The sequence below is a fragment of the Pelecanus crispus genome, chromosome 9 (assembly GCF_030463565.1).
Source record: "Pelecanus crispus isolate bPelCri1 chromosome 9, bPelCri1.pri, whole genome shotgun sequence".
Lineage (NCBI taxonomy): Eukaryota > Metazoa > Chordata > Aves > Pelecaniformes > Pelecanidae > Pelecanus > Pelecanus crispus.
Window position 1 is genome coordinate 23548053 of NC_134651.1, and position 17275 is coordinate 23565327.

Consider the following 17275-nt stretch of genomic DNA (forward strand, 5'->3'; position numbering starts at 1 on the left):
CCTAGATATTCCCTTGTAGAAGACAGTTAACATCCAAGAAGGCAGGACAAGATGACAAATGGAAATCAGTCTTTGTCACCTGTAGCACTAAAACTCTGCCCCAATTTGAAGATGGATTATATTGTACACCTGTAAGAGTGTAAAGTCAAATGGCAACTGTTATTTGGACCCACACAAGTAATTCTTCATAACAAGCTGAAATCTCTCCTGTATGGAAAAAAAAAGCAAAGGCAAAAACCTCTATGGATTGAGTGACAGGACTTTAGTCACTTATCTGCGGTATAGAAACAGGAAATTGAGACCTATGCTTGCTAACAGATCAAGCTCTAGATTACTTTATTACTGGCGATGCCAGTATGTTTGTACCATGTTTTCTCCAGGCTTTGTAAGAAAAGGGTCAGTTCTATCATTATTAATGACTACAAGAAGATCATTTTAGGCAAAACAGTTATAGGCAAGCAGAAGTTCAAATCCTGTCAATGAATTCATAGACTCTGAAAAAACATTGTATTGGTTGTTACAAAAGAGCAATGTGGCTGGAGGGCTGTTAGTACGGGAGTGTTGAATCATCCCACTCCAACTGCTCTTGCCTGGTGGCATTCTGTTTGTCTCCCTTTTGGACAATCACTTCCTCTTCCTCCTCCTCCTCTTCGTCCTCTTCACTTTCATCTGATTCAGCACTGGTCGTGTCTTCCTCTTCATCTTCTATGTCTTCTTCCTCACTCTCCTCTTCTGTCTGATGAGGCTTTTCATATTTCTACAGTACATTTAAAGAAATGAAAGAGAGACAGTAGAAGAAAAGTGCCTTCTTGCTAGCCAGTGGCTATGAGAATGTGAGCATTTATTCCACATTTAGAAATGCTAACATGCTGGGAAAATCTGCTTTCCATCATTATGTGACTATTAGGCAACAAATATGATACAATTCAGTAGCAAATATTAAAAAAAATACTGTAATAAGAATGGAATGTCAATAAGCAATATCTTTGTTAGTCAAGCTGCCAAAATTTAACGCTTCAATGTCAGTTTCTTTAAACTGCTGATCATTTCCCCTCCTTTTAATGTACTAGTGCTTACATTAAAAAGTTAAAACCAAAGGAACTATATCTTCTTGGATATCTAGGGTGCAAACAGGGGTGGAGAGGGAATGGTGTTGTACCCAAAATTCTTCACCATCCTATTTAGTAATTATATATGACAACAAATATTAGGTGCTCAATTATATATTATCATGGTGTGCAGAGCTGAAAACTGAGATGGGGTCCTGAGTGTATGTACGTACAACTGTTTTGCCAAGTCTAAACAAGTGTAGGCTGAAAGAGGCTTAAAACTCACTGCTAAGCTACCAGCCCAGACAGTAACGCCTGGTAATATCATGATATAATACTACGCCTCAGTTATGTACCTCCATGGGGTTGACGGTAATAGTCAGAGCAGAATCATCCCAATCCATTTCATTTTCTTTATTTCCTTCATTGTCTGCAGAGCCGTGCTGATGAGCTGTCCGAATTCGATAGACCCCCAAGGTTATGATAAAAATGAGTATGCTCACACAGATTATGATAACGATAGTAGCCACGCTTGGAACAACTGGAACGAAAGGCAGAAAAGGCAATGGGCTTATATTTGTGGAAAAAATTGCCTACAAAATACTACGTTGTCTATCTTTTCCCCTCAGCACCTCTTCCTTTGGATTGAGAATCAGCACAGCTGTCTGCCATGTGCCTGGGACTACAGAAAGTGTTGGCAAGTGCCCGCCTACTAAGGCAGAGCATACACGAATGGTGTTTACAGATATCTTATAATGAGTATTATAAATCGTAACTAAGAAGTGAGTACGCCTACCATTTGTTCTTTAAGCCACTTTATTACAGAAGACAAGTAGTCAGTCAGCAAAGAATCAATTAGTTTCAGAACAAGTGTTTCTGCAATAAGGTTCAGTTGTCTTACCTGCATGTTGCCCCTTCTAATTACAGCTGAGGTGTTAACCTCACTTGTGAGAAAAAGTTTTTCTGAAAGCCTATATTTTCAAAGGATTCAAACACTTGTACTGTGATTTAAATCTCAATCTCCAAGAAATAAAATAACACATTTCCATTCTATTTGCCTGTGTTACAACTTTCCTGGGAGACTCTTGAGGATTCAAGACATTTTTCCTCACTGTTCTGTAGCACTCTGAGAAGCTCCTGTCTCCACCTAAGTCACAGGAAGAAATCTCTCTCTGAACTACTCTTATATTATAAGCTCCATAATTAGGTTAGTGGAGGAGTGCTACCTAGGTACTGCAGTTCCAGGAGCTATAGTAGTTCTGTACCCCATTTTATCGTCTTGCCCTGCCTGTAAGAATGGAACTCTGAAATCAGAACAACATTAAAGTAAAGAAGAATTAGTTTGCAATAGTTCATTTTGTAAAAATTCAGTTTAATTTCAGTAAAATGTCTGTACAAGTGTACAGAAAAGTACAGTAATTTTCTAAGCATAACTGTATATAACTACTTATAACTACCTACACTTTACATCAGTTTTACTTCTTGACATATGTATCATTCAGCTAAAAGGATTTCAGAATCCAGCATTTAAACAGGTATCTTTGCCCTGGGTTTAACTTCATTGAAAAGGCTTCAGATTTGGGTATATATTTTAACTCATATAGTCTAAAAATTAAATTTAAATTCTGTGTTTAATATATACTAATGCCCCCTGCACCACATGGCTACATGGACCTATCTTCTCTCTGGACAGCTCCAGACTAAGGCCTGGACAGCAGCTAACAGAAGCACTGCAGCAGTTATATATTTAAAAAATAGTGTGAACATTTCTTCCTCCTGCTTAGAAAAGGGTGGGCAGAAATTAATGTGCCATAGAAATACAGATGCACAAAGACAATATGAGCATAAATATTATCCTTCATACCATTCAATAATCGAAACAAGACATTTCCTTAACTATGTGGGTCAGAGTACATAATCTTTAATGAAGACTTTAAAAAAGGATAGCAGTTTTTAATTACAAAGTACCTCCTCGGAAAGAAAGAAGAGAATTCAATGTTACCTTCATTCATACCTGTGCAATGATCTCTGTGAGGTTTCACAAGCTCTAACTATGGACTTCAAGGCTTTATTTGTTGACCAGGCTGAACCACAAGGGAAATACTGACACACCAGAATCATTATGAGCAGTCTCTGTAAAGTCGTCACATACCTGAGTTGTGAACAGCACTTGTGCTTCCCTCTGGGTGGTGGACAGATTGGAGAAATTGTGGTTGTACTATCACATGATTTACACGGTCCATGAAGTTGGAGTTGGAGCTGTGTAGAATATTAACCTGGCACAAGAGAAAAATAAGAGATCAGATACTAAGAAGTGCTCTATATTCCAAGCCTGCTGGCTCCATACATTACACTGAACTATGAAGTTCATCAGCAGATAGGAACATTTTTATACAGATTGTAAAGGCTAAATTCACTTTTTTTAAGCCAGTGAAAAATACACATTTCTAGCATTAAAAATGCATTCTAACATTTCTAGCTGTAGACTATGAAGTGGCACAGAAAAGGATTTTTTTGATTTACCTGTCTGGATGAGTAGTGACTTTTTTTTCTCTGTACTAATCAGCTTTTAGGTGTTCCCTGAAAGTTAGTGGGAGATTTGTCCCTCTGAACACTGACAGAGAATGTATCAAACGCATTGAGTTCAAACTAAAAACAGTAAGAGAGAATTAAAAGAGGTTTCGGTTTTTCCTGCGTCCCTACTTTCAGAGTGACTTTCTTTGAAGATACTGTATCAGTTATCTGTCCTACCGATAGTTATGTTATAAGCAAAAACCCTGAAGTCGTTGTCAGGGCTGCAGAATGCTAATGTGGAAAGAATTTTCAATACAACGTAAACATGTAAAAACTTTCAGCACCAATTACTAAGTTTTGAGCCTGCTGCTAAAGGTTCTGCCCTTTCCTGCAGTTACTCGATACTGGGTTTCTAGGCTGGATGAGTTGGTTCTTCAACATGGTTTCATGATTCCTGCTGAGGTGCATCGGCAGTAATTCTCAGTCCCTGAGCCATTGTGCTGCACTGGACTTAGTACCAGCACACATAAGCTCAAGAGAGCTATGTAAATATTCCTGCAGTAACTGACCGTGTCTGGGTAGTGGATCCAAGAGTATATGACAGATGAAGTCCATCCTACGTGTTCGTTACCTGTATACTGACTTTCCTCCTCAAAAAAATGTGAAATCATGCAAATTATCAGGAATACTCTCCATCTGATGAAGAGCAAATTATAAAACTTATTGTAAGGGGGTAGTGCTTGGAAAAACTGAAAAGGTGAATGCTGCAGGAAAGAAAAGTATGTCAGGTTAAGTTAAAAAATAACTAATCTAAGGAAAATAATGAGGCTGTAATAATTTACTTTCGAGCAGGTTTATAAATCTTTAAAAAGACCTGTAGGAGATTTTGGATCATGGAAAAGCAATGACGATGACCATAGCCTCCATTCTGTTTGAACAGGAGTAGTTCTCTCTGTTAGTGGAGTTCAAGAGAGGGGTCATCTCCTTACATATGCAGCAGAACAGAGACACCCACATTGAGGAATGCCCACAGGAGAAGAAAACTTTTTATTTGAATGGAACTTAGAATTTTTCCTCTATTTGATTGTCGTTACCAGAACATATCAATCATTTTACGTATTTTAAAGAAAACTTGATGTCGCTGAAGATAAGGCTAATGCTCAGCCTCAGTGTTGGAAAAGAAAACTTGACTAAATGATTGCTTACCTCCAAGTTAAATTCATTGCTGGTGTAACGTCCATTTAGCTCTGAGCACTTGACTCTGAACTTTCTGTCAAAGGTGGCAGAAGTGTACCAGTTACGGTATCGAATCTGACGAAGAACCTGTTCATAGTTGTGCATGCTGTCCACACCTGAAATGGTGGTAGAGCAGTAATAATATCAAGGAGATGCTATGTAACAAATGCTCTGTGCAGTACAGGAGAAATCAAACATTCGCACAAAATACAAAATTTGGCAGAATGATCTGAAAATGGCACTGCATCAAATATTCCCTGATAGAGCCTCTGGCTGATACTAAATTATGTGAGATGAGCTTTTGGAAATGAATATAAGTCCATAATGGAGAGGAACAAATACAACAGCAAAAAGGTAGAATAAATTATTTAGTAATTGAAAAAAATGGCCAATGAGTTACCAGCACTGTGCAGGACCACTGAGGAATCCCCTCATTCCCACGTTCCACTTGTGATGGTCCACAGGAGCCCCCACATTTAAAGAAAGCAGTGTTGCTATTTTCCTTATTTGGGGAGAGGCAGGAGGTATGCTGAGATCAAGACAAAGCTGTGCCATATTCCGAAGGATAAACACAGCACACCCAGAGATCAAGAAGTGACTACAATTTTTGAGACACAGTCTCTCGTGGAATATTTTACGGCTAGTACATCACAGATTTCTGTCTAGTTTCTTTCAAATTAGTCCTTTTGTTTGAATAATGTAATTGTTGGTGGGAAGAAATAAGGGAAAGCGAAGTCCATGAACATACCATAGATTGAGTATCCTGCTGTGGAATTTGTGGCATCTAGATGTTTTCCTTGAAGCTCCACATGATCTAGTTCTAAACACTCTTGTTCAGGATCTAGTTCTGTGCCAATGACCAAAATATCACAGAAATCCAAGTTGTGGAGCATTTCCTCTAGTACCACTGGCTTATTGGCTGTGAACACATGGCATATACCATGAAAAAAGAAGAAAGAAACTAAGATAAATGATCACAGAACAGCTCAGTCATTTTATGTGCTTTGCATCACAGCTTTCAATTTTTTCAAAGAGGGCTGAACTTGTTTTTTGCCAATATTAAATACAGCATACTTGAAGCAAATCAAAAGAGAAGTGGCTTGCCTGTTCAGGTGCTATGATGATGAAGGCCTACAAATACCTAGTGAGATAGATAGATAGAAATATATTGCTCTGTAATAAAAGGCATTCAAGAACAGTACTGGAAGTAGAAAACTGAAATTTGATCCTGGAAATAAATTCATGTAAACAATTCTGGTTTTCAATGCTGTATTGGCACCAGGTTGGTATCACACATTCATTCTTTTCTCAAGGAAAACCGAACTGGAAAAATACATGTCAAATATAGCTATGCTTGGATGATTCTCTCAGTTACTCTGTGGCCCATGAAGAATTTGCATTACAAAGAACATGGCCATCTATCCAAGAACATGGTACTATAAATGGCAAGATCCTGTGTTGTGTGACTTGGAGGAATTGAGTTGTAAACTGACTATCCTTCAGTATGTACGATTAAAAAAAATAATTCTGTCGCTGGAAAAAGAGTAGCATATCGATTTAATATTTCAATTCTCTGGTCAACTTAGCACAGAGTGTCTGGCAAAACTGCTTAACCAGCTAGCTGAGGGTACTGTAGACAAAGAGACTGAAGTCTTGGAACTTAGTGCCCATTTTGTGAATCTCATTTTAGAGGGTGTATGGGGAAGGAAGGCACAGACACAAAAGTCTTATGCCCTAGATTTCCAACTCCTGGTACGGTGAATTTGGGTTTCTGAACTCTAGGTACAACTCTAACTTATCCCAAAATGCAGACCCAACTCAAATTTGCAGGATAGGCAAATCTGAATATTGCTAAGGCTGATAAGTTGGACTATTTTATGGGAAGCTATGAGAGACAGGCAAGAGCTGGGCTGCAGAGCAAGGGAAATGCCTGAACTGGTCAGCTTTGCTGCTCTGGCTGTCAGGGGGCAAACAGGAGAGGTGGGGCAGCAGTTTTAGCTGTTGGTGGGGTCCCACTGATTTTACTACTGAGGCAGGAGAAGCAACATATTGGCATTCCAGGGGCTCTCTGCAGGTAAATAAGGCCTCAGAGCCATAGGCATGCTGCTGCCTGTGGCAATTGCCTGATCTGCTTTTGATGAGAGACAGACCTAACTGGTCCTGTGACTGAGGAATACATGGCAACTAAACCAGCCTTCTCAGCTTTGCCATGTGCAGCTCTGCTACAGTCATGATGATCAGGTTATGTAAATTCCCAGTAAGTGGAAAAATAGCTATAGGTAAATATAGGTTAAGATTTATGGCTGTCTTTGCCTTTCTCAGGTAATATCTGGGCTGAGAGAAATAATGATTCAAGCTTATGATGCAGGAATTGAGACTTAGAATTCAATAATCTTTTGCAAAACACAATTATTCCCAAAGCCAATTATTATCTACCCATTTTAACCACTCTTAGTGGAAATAAACAAGAGATGGCACATTAGGGGGTACGTGACTTTCAAGGAATTAAACAGTAGCTTAAGAAATGCTGCTATGTTCCTTTTCAAGGTGAGACTCAGGCTTTTTAGGTTATAAGGTGCTACAACAGTAATTATGTCCATAATTATATTGGGAAAAATCAGAATAGACAAAATTTATGAACTAAACTGGAGGACAGTAGTTCCTAATTCACTGAACAGTTTTGATGATGCCATAACATTTAGGGACACGGAGTATCATACATGCATTGTGCCTTAAGTGATGGATAACAATCACTTTTTTCTATGCAAGAATTCTTTTTTTTTTTTTTTATAAATACTGTAATTATATGCAGTTGATATTACGATATGATACACTTTCCAGCCTTCAGAGGACAGATGCAGTTTCAGGCAAGTGATAAGCAGCATTATTACACAGCGTGGCTTCAGGGAATCCATGCCGCTACACTTACACATCATTAGCAATTCTATCTTTTCAGGAGAGGTACATCTATTTGCTGCTTATTGTAGTCCAACAGATATTGTTTAGAATGATTCCTCAGATTACTACACTTTTCATTTACCTTGCACACAGACATCCAAATAGAAGATTCCTTTATATTTGGAATATTAGGAATTTATATTAGGAATATTAGAAATTATTTTAAGGAATTATTTTAAACCTTATTTATATTTTCGAACATTCACCTAGTCTCAAATAATAATGCACACATTGCTCAGCATTAGAACAAACTGTCATCATTGAAAAAAACTTTGCAAATGATTATATTTACATTATATAGGTGGGAAACTGAGGCACAAGTACCACCCACAAGTCAGTAGCAAAGCTGGAAACATAACAGACAAAAACTCCAACTGTTAGTCAATTACTGCTTTCCACTTTATCAGTACAATTAACAAAAGTCTGTTACAAATAGATTCTAATGAAAACATGTTATTTAACGGAATATGTAAAGAGGAGTGGAAAGGAATTATTCTGAAGTAGGCAAGACACTAAATGGAAGAGCTGGGTTTTTTTGAAGCACGTACTGATTTATCACTATTTAACACATTTTTCAGTGTGTTTAATTGAATGTCTTCAGTACAGTATTACCGCTGCCTAACATTGCCTAAATTAATCTGGGTGCTTGTGTTACTTGTTTGCACTGTCCTTTAAAAAATGTGAGGGCTTGTGTTACAAAGTAAGTAATAATATTTAAAAGAAATCCACAAACCTCTGTCATGTTCTTTTAAGTCCACAGGATGCTCCATTTTAGTGACTGTGCTGACAATCCTGATGTCAGGTAACAAAATAACACCTCTTTCACTTTCAAATTGTGCAGCTGGTCTAGCAAAGTGGTCCATCCCACTTATTGTAATCTTGGGCTCATTGGCCTGAAACACCATTACATATGCATCTATATCTGGGATACTAATGCAGACATCTTCACCAAAACATCTGAAAAATATATTGTTCATTAACTGCATGTAACACATTGCACATCAGAGGTGTGTGGCACTTGCACTGTTCAAAACCCACCTGACGGCTCTCATCCATTTGTATTGTCTCAGCTCAGTCTATTCCATACTTTGACACTGCCACACGTAAGGACATGCATCTGCACCACCATGTACATAGGCCAGCCGTGACAGTAACAGCTCTGTTCCTCTCATCCCCTCCCACATTCACAACTACTGAAATTACGTAGGGACTGCTTAGCAAACAGATTCATGACAATCTCAGTCTCTAGTAAGGTCACTATGAGAACAATAGTTTGATATTTAACTGACATTTAATGAAGTAGTGAATGGTTGAAAAAATTAAAGTTAATTATTAGATGATAACAACTAACTTTAGTAAATCTAACATTAAGTTCTCAAAGTGGTATCTAATGAATATAATACAGTTATCTTGTCATGTGTGAATAAAAGGGCCTAATTATCCATGTAAACTGGACCCATCATGAACTCATTCTGGCACCCCCCAGTATTTACTGGGGACAAAAGGGGCCTAGATTAGCATTTTCGTCTGAATCAGCACTGTGCTTTGGAAGTGAATCTCCTGACAAACTCTACCTTACTTCATCTTGTCACAAGGCTTGGGCCAGCCTTGGAGTGTGCAAACTGGACTGCTTCCAGTGAAACTCCATCAGGAGATACTCTGCAAACCCTTAGTGTGGTCAGCCCACAGCACTAGACTAAACCTAGTACTTAGTAAGAACTGTACGCACAGTAGATGAGAGTTCGTACAACTGATGTTTATTTTCACTCTAAAGATCTGCTTTCACCACACTGTACAACCTGCTGTAACAGAGACGTACCCCAGGGGAGCTCAGGAGTGGCAGATGGCTCTGATTATGTAGAACTGTAAACATTATTGTGCAGGTTCTGTCACTATTGTTGCATGAAAATGGAAGGACATGGATTTCTGTTTAACACCCAACACCAGTACTTCAGTGATGACAGACATAAAAGGATACAGACAGATAAAGACTATTTCAAGCACAGCTACAAATACTGTTCTTGAAGATACATCATCGTCTGTTAGTGGTGATGGGCCTGCTTTAAAAAGTCATGGCTCTAGCTATCTCAGAAGAAACTATAACTTTTTAAAATGAACAGTAAAATAAGAATGCAATAAATGCAAGTACTGTTCAGTCCAGACTGTATGCTCCAAACTATAAACAGAATGCAAGTAAATTACATTAACAAGAAAAGTTTCTTAGAAGGACAATATAAAAAGAAACCACAATGTAAATCAGCATAAAAGTAAATTAAATTCATCCTTTATGCTCAATAATATAAAAGTATGATTTAGTAATGTAATTTAGCCAAAATTCTTCTTTTTATATTCCAAAGAAAAAAGTAATTGATTAAAAATGCTCCTAATCTAATCAGTTCAGCTGAAGTATAACTTACTGGACTTTAGATGAGACTTTGAGACGTCGTACACCTGCAGTAGGAAACTGTCTAGAGTTGATGTATGAGACCTTTTGGAGAGCTTGATTTATATTCTCAATGTCATCTCCTTCCATGACAAGGACTGACTGGGAAGGATTGAAGTGATACTAGGGGAAATGCATATAATTAGTATTTAAGGTACCAGGTACAGATTACAAAATAAGACATTTTTAAGAAATGTTGCACAGACATAACGTTAAAATCTAATTATTTAAGAAAAAAAAAATTCTTAGTAGCTATTGTTGGCTCAATCCACTTGTTCCCTAAAATGTGTATTCATATCAGTCATCTATTTCATAGCTGAATCGCTAGTTATAATTAATTTTATAGTAAACTAATCCCACTTTGCTGTATTTTGCCCAGTCTTATCAACATTGCTGATACTATTTCTGCAGCTGTAGAGTTCAAAAGCTTAACTTACTGTCATCATTATTATTAATATGTAACTTTTTTTTAGGTTAAACACAAGCCCCATAAAAAAATGTTGGCTTAAACCAGAGTAGCATGCAGAAGCATATTTTTCCTACTTTCTGTTTGGTTTTACCCTGAGCTATCTTTCTGAGATATATTTCAACATGAATGAATAAAACAATTATAACATTTGCCTCCTACATCTTCATTAATGTCAGACACAATAAAGAGGATTCTCCTTTCTCTGTCTCATGATCAATAAGGCTGTCATGATTTAAGATAGAGCTGCTACTTGCACAAAGCCAGCAGCTCATTTGAGCCAACAAACATTGCGAAGTCAGTGGCTATTCTTGTAGTCTTGATCCTTCTCTAGTCCATTGCATTGAACACCAAACATTCTTGCTGACCGAGAAATTTTACTACTATATTCACATAGCAAATGATTGATTTTATCTTCATCATAATTCATCCTGATTCCATATTTTTGTCTGTTAATTGGTTCAGCAAACTATCTGCATTGCAGAGAAAGCCAGATTAACCCCCTTGATTTTGTACCCTATTGTTGTCAGCACAAAACACAAAGAAATGCACCCTTGTCTCACATGCAGTCCCCTCCCAAAACTGGCTATTGATTATATGAACGTGTTCTACTATATACAGACAATGGCTGTCTACACTTCCTTACAATGAGAAAGATTAAAAAGCAAAAGAGCAAATAGACTGTGAAGAACAGAAGGAAGCACAGGGTTCTCTGTCAAACAGAACACAGAGGACTGGGTTTAAAACTTGTGCAGGAAGGTCATAACACACTGAAGGGTATTTGTTAACAAAGAGAAAGACTAACATGAGTCACAGCCTGCATACACTTCTTCCTTTCTGTAAGTTAGCAGTAGTAGAGGATGAAATTAGCAAAAGGAGACTCTAGCTAGGTAGTTAACTTAATAGCTCAGCTGCCAGAACGGCTGGAATGCTGCCAAAGGGACTGGAGAAAGCCCTAGTCTGAGCCATTTTTGTCTTTCTCATTAAAAAAAGGCTAAAAATAGCGACAGTTTAGACAGTGTTTCTGAGAGCTGTTACAGATATCTGAAAAATTAGGCCACAGACAAAAAAAAAGTCCAACACTACTGTGTCAGAAACTGTATTACAGCTGCATTGGTCTTTCTCAGGTGGCTAAAGGGTGAAGCTTCGTGAGTCCAAAGTGCCCAGCAAAACACCTTCCAACAACAGTTTGCCAACATTGAATCTGCTAAGTGCCATGTAAATAGCCACACAGAACCTATCATCTGTACAACTGTCACACATGCTTCTCTGAGATCAGGTATGTTTATTTTTGACACCAGAAACCCTTTCTCTTTATTAATCTTCTGCTCAACATCAGGTGCCAACTGTTCCGCTTTCATCTGAGCTTCTTTCTGCCAGCCCCAATAAGAAACCCTACCACAATCTATCTCTGACTGCTTCTTTCATTTTTGCCTCCTGCTGTTGCACTGACTGTTGAGCTTGCTGAGGAAGTAAAAATGAAAACAGTAACTTTAGAAAAACACTATGCCTCATCTGAATTTCAGAAAATGAAAATGTTTTGAAGTTTTGTGAAAGAAAGAAAAGGCAGAAAACAGTCCCTTATATTCATTTTCCCCACTTCCCCCCAGGTGGGTTGACCTTGGCTGGATGCCGAATGCCCACCAAAGCCACTCTATCACTCCGCTTCTCAACAGGACAGGGGAGAGAAATTATAAAGAAAAAGCTCATGGGTCGAGGTAAGGACAGGGAGATCACTCACCAATTACTGTCATGGGCAAAACAGACTCAACTTGGGGGAAATCAGTTTAATTTATTGCCAATCAAAACTGAGTAGGGTAATGAGAAATAAAATCATATCTTAAAACACCTTCCCCCAACCTCTCCCTTCTTCCTGGGCTCAACTTCTTTCCCAATTTCTCTACCTTCTCCCCCCAAGTGGCGCAGGGGGATGGGGAATGGGAGTTGTGGTCAGTTCATCACACATCATCTCTGCTGCTCCTTCCTCCTCAGGGGGAGGACTCCTCACACTCTTCCCTTGCTCCAGTGTGGAATCCTTCCCACGGGAGACAGTCCTCCATGAACTTCTCCAACATCAGTCCTTCCCACTGGCTACAGTTCTTCACTAACTGCTCCAGCGTGGGTCCCTTCCATGGGGTGCAGTCCTTCAGGAGCAGACTGTTCCAGCATGGGTCCCCCACGGGGTCACAAGTCCTGCCAGCAAACCTGCTCCAGCGTGGGCTCCTCTCTCCATGGGTCCACAGGTCCTGCCAGGACCCTGTTCCAGCGTGGGTTTCCCACGGGGTCACAGCCTCCTTTGGGCACATCTACCTGCTCCGACGTGGGGTCCTCCATGGACTGCAGGTGGATATCTGCTCCACCATGGACCTCCATGGGCTGCAGGGGCACAGCTGCCTCACCATGGGCTGCACCAGGGGCTGCAGGGGAATCTCTGCTCTGGTGCCTGGGCCACCTCCTCCCCCTCCTTCTTCATTGACCTTGGGGTCTGCAGAGTCGTTCCTCTTGCATATTCTCAGTCCTCACTCCAGCTGCAGTTTGTGTCAAGGTGTTTTATTTTGGGTTTTGGGTTTTTTTTTTTTCCCCTTCTTAAATACATTATCCCAGAGGCACTACCACCGTCACTGATTGTCTTGGCCTTGGCCAGTGGCAGGTCCGTCTTGGAGCTGGCTGGCATTGGCTCTGTCGGACATAGGGAAGCTTCTAGCAGCTTCTCATAGAAGCCACCCCTGTATCCCCCCCTGCTACCAAAATCTTGCCACGGAAATCCAATAAACCACTGCACTGCTAGTACAGTAAGGAATCCAATCACCCATGCTGGAGCAGCAGTGGGTGGTAAACAGGGATTTTTTCCAAGCCCATGAAACAAGACTAAGCAAATATTGTAATGTTTCAGAGTGTGACAATAGGGGAGGAATTAGTATGCTTTTAAGCACCATGGACCAAGTTTACACAGCTTTAATTCATGTAAAACGCCAGCAAAGAACTTACTGGTACGCATATACACTTGGATTCCATAAAACCCTGCCTCCTCTTTGTATGCATTGACTTTTAAAAATAGCTTTTACTCATAAGTGTGTCATTTGGTGGGAGAAGCAACAGTGTGAAATTCTTAATGGTGTCCTTGGTAGGACAAAGAGAAAAAATTCTTTGGGGTGTTTTGCTCATATGTAAAAGCTAGAGCTAGCAAAATTACTCCTTATCTTTGCACTCTCCATTTTAATTTTTACCCTTGTTTTCAGAAAACATACCAGTTATACTACACCACTGCAACTTATCACCTAGACAGACATTTAAGTGTCTTTCAGGTCAGTCTCCTATCTTGTACAATGAAAAGGTTTAGCTAATAAAATATAGTACATGGCACCTCCTCTACATGCTCTAGATCAAACGTTACAGCACCATCCTCCTCCCCACTGAAAAACAACATACTAAAAAACACCTGTGCAGTTTCACAGGATGCATAGTCTGCTGCCAAAGTATCTTCCCAGGCTGAATTTGAAGCTCAGCTCCTTTGGAAGATGGTATTGTGGTTCGTGTGCTAGGAAATAGTTTAACAGCATGTTTACCCATTAGGCAGAACGCCTGTCATCTAATAATGGTATCAGTAAAGGGAAACTGACAATGCATCTCACGTAAGCATTATAGAAGTTATAGTCAAGAACCTACATCTCTATCTGAAAGAACACAATTTATTTGAATGAATGCAAAGCTATGTGGCCACTATGTAAATTGAAACAGGATTTCCCTCTGTTGTTCTTCAATCTTAGAAACAGTGTTATAATATCAGTAAAGACAGTCATATGCATAATGAAGATGGATAATGATTTATATGCAAATGTGAAATTTTAATTTCTTGACTTTAGGTTTTTTTATTGTCCAATTTTCATGTCCCATAATGTTTTCTTCTTCATGAGGTTCAACAAGGCCAAGTGCAAGGTCCTGCACCTGGGACGGGGCAACCCCCGGTATCAGTACAGGCTGGGGGATGAAGGGATTGTGAGCAGCCCTGGGGAGAAGGGCTCGGGGGTACTGGTGGATGAAAAGCTGGACATGAGCCGGCAATGTGCGCTTGTATCCCAGAAAGCCAACCAAATCCTGGGCTGCATCAAAAGAAGCGTGGCCAGCAGGTCGAGGGAGGTGATTCTGCCCCTCTACTCTGCTCTGGTAAGACCCCACCTGGAGCACTGCGTCCAGCTCTGGGGCCCTCAGCACAAGAAGGACATGGACCTGCTGGAGTGGGTCCAGAAGAGGGCCACCAAAATGATCCGAGGGCTGGAGCACCTCTCCTATGTTTGTAGCTTTAGTGTCAAACAAACTATTTCTGCCAGGCAAGCTAGCTCAAGCTTGAACTTTAACTTGAAGATTTGTGTGTGGATTTGGGTTAGGATAGGGATGAAGTGGCAAGTGAGAGAGTTGGGGTTGCTCAGCCTGCAGAAGAGAAGGCTGTGGGGAGACCTTATTGCGACCTTCCAATACTTAAAGGGGGCCTACAGGAAAGATGGGGAGAATCTTTTTAATAAGGCCTGTTGTGACAGGACAAGGAATAACGGATTTAAACTAAAGAAGAATAGATTTAGACTAGACATTAAAAAGAATTTTTTTTCAATGAGGGTGGTCAAGCACTGGAACAGGTTGCCCAGAGAGGTGGTAGAGGCCCCATCCCTGGCAACATTGAAGGTCAGGTTGGCTGGGGCTCTGAGCAACCTGATCTGGTTAAAGCTGTCCCTGCTCACTGCAGGGGGGTTGGGCTGGATGACCTCTAAAGGTCCCTTCCAACCCAAAGCATTCTGTGATTCTATGATTCTATGGAACACACTTTGAATTAATAGTACTGCCTTGGGACTTGTTTTAGAGTTGCCTCCAGATGAAAGATATTCCACTTATGTTTTCCATTGCTTTAAAGCTACTTGATATCAAAAGTCAATAATTCTTTAGAGTCATGTCTATTTCTGCAAAAAAAAGTATGAGAACACAACCTGGCAATTCTTATGGACTCTGAAATATCAGCAGCGCCTTACTTTCTGAGCGTCTAGCTTTGCAAAAATGGAAACATTTTTCTTTGCAGTGTCACAGCTCTTCTACTGTTCTGCTTTTTCTTTGCATGACTTTATGGGAAATTACATTGCTTCTGGGAGTACATTTGTACTGTGTGTACTCTACCTTGGGCTCTCCACTTCATAAATCAGCTCTAAATTTTTATCAAAGGTGATGTTAGTTCATTCCTCACCTTTACTCCTTGGCCAAGACTCTCAAGAGAATTAATATCCAGACCTTCCTTGCAGGCCTGCAAACAGGAAATCACTTTCTGACTCTCAATTTTGCCTGGCCGGATAGTAAGACTGGCCAGGCTGCCGTGGAAATACTGAGCAAACCTGGGCTTGGTGACTTCACCTCCTGCAAGAAAGAGAATATAAAATGATTATCAACAATACACAAACCACACATCTAATAATTCACTTTACGTTTTAACACGTTTAAAGAATCTATATCTATTTTAGCCAAGTATATTTGAGATCCCATTTATTGTGATAAGTGCTTTGTGGGTTGTGGGTGGCACCTAGTAGCAGCCTGTCTTTAAGATTCTTGTCAGTGTTTTTCTAGTATCGTATTCAGGTGTTTATAAAGCTGTGATAACATACTCTGAGATGAAACATTGCTTCCCAAACCTGTGTCCAAGGAAGCACAGCAGTTCTAAAAATGAATTGATGAGATTATTAAAGTGATTAAACACGAATTTAAAAAAATGTTTAAGATCCAACATTTATTTATACAGAAGCTGTGTTTGCAAGTATTCTATTACAAGATCACTTACCCAGCATTTCCTTTTCTCCTCCAGAAAACATACTACCTGAAGTTCTTAGACGTGCTAAGTATCATGGCTCTGTGTAAGCCAGCTGCCACACTGGCTAGAACGGTTGTCTCTAAGGTTATGTTGTAAATTCACAGCAGTGAATGCAGGCCAACGCACAGCGCTATGCTAAAAGGCTTATAGTGCTTCCCTTACCCAAAGCAGCTCATTTGGTGCCAGACTGGGTCTCCTCGCTGCGTGTTGCATTAGGCCCTCTAGCTATGCTCTATTCAGTTTCACTCTAGGCACCTTCAAAGGAAGACTGATCTTTAGGAGTTGTCACTAAAATGTGATTACATACTGCCTGCACCAGTGATCATAGCATCTAAATTACTCTTGGGATATTTAGTGATTTACTCATCCTCCTCTAGGAGAATTTTTAGAGCTTGTCTTTCCTGCAGGTGTTAGCTATATCAGTGCGTGTGAATTACTGACTACCTTGAGCCTGAGAGGACTGAGGGAGCCACGCAACAGTGCAGCCATGCAGACTAATTGGATTAGCAGTTGATAAGCTGTTGTAATTGGTAGATAACTCATCTCTATAGTGTTTGTAGCTTTAGTGTCAAACAAACTATTTCTGCCAGGCAAGCTAGCTCAAGCTTGAACTTTAACTTGAAGATTTGTGTGTGGATTTGGGTTAGGATAGGGATGAAGTGGCAAACTTTCTTTAGGCTGATGTTGCTACCTAAAAGCCTGAAAAACATCACTTCTAGTCTGTGCAGTATGAGCACTATGAAAAAGACTCAAGTTATTTTATATAG

General features: G+C 39.8%; 1 protein-coding gene across 1 annotated transcript in view; it reads right to left on the reverse strand.

The window, feature by feature from the left end:
* Window positions 1–547: 547 nt before the first annotated feature.
* CLSTN2 (calsyntenin 2) overlaps window positions 548–17275 on the reverse strand; it is a 242918-nt gene continuing 226190 nt past the window's right edge. The window contains exons 9-16 of the mRNA XM_075716449.1: window positions 15894–16060; window positions 10175–10323; window positions 8491–8714; window positions 5548–5718; window positions 4770–4915; window positions 3202–3325; window positions 1406–1590; window positions 548–757 (exon numbers count right to left, since the gene is read on the reverse strand). Of these exons, the coding sequence (XP_075572564.1) occupies window positions 548–757; window positions 1406–1590; window positions 3202–3325; window positions 4770–4915; window positions 5548–5718; window positions 8491–8714; window positions 10175–10323; window positions 15894–16060 (1376 nt within the window). The remainder of the gene's footprint in view (window positions 758–1405; window positions 1591–3201; window positions 3326–4769; window positions 4916–5547; window positions 5719–8490; window positions 8715–10174; window positions 10324–15893; window positions 16061–17275) is intronic.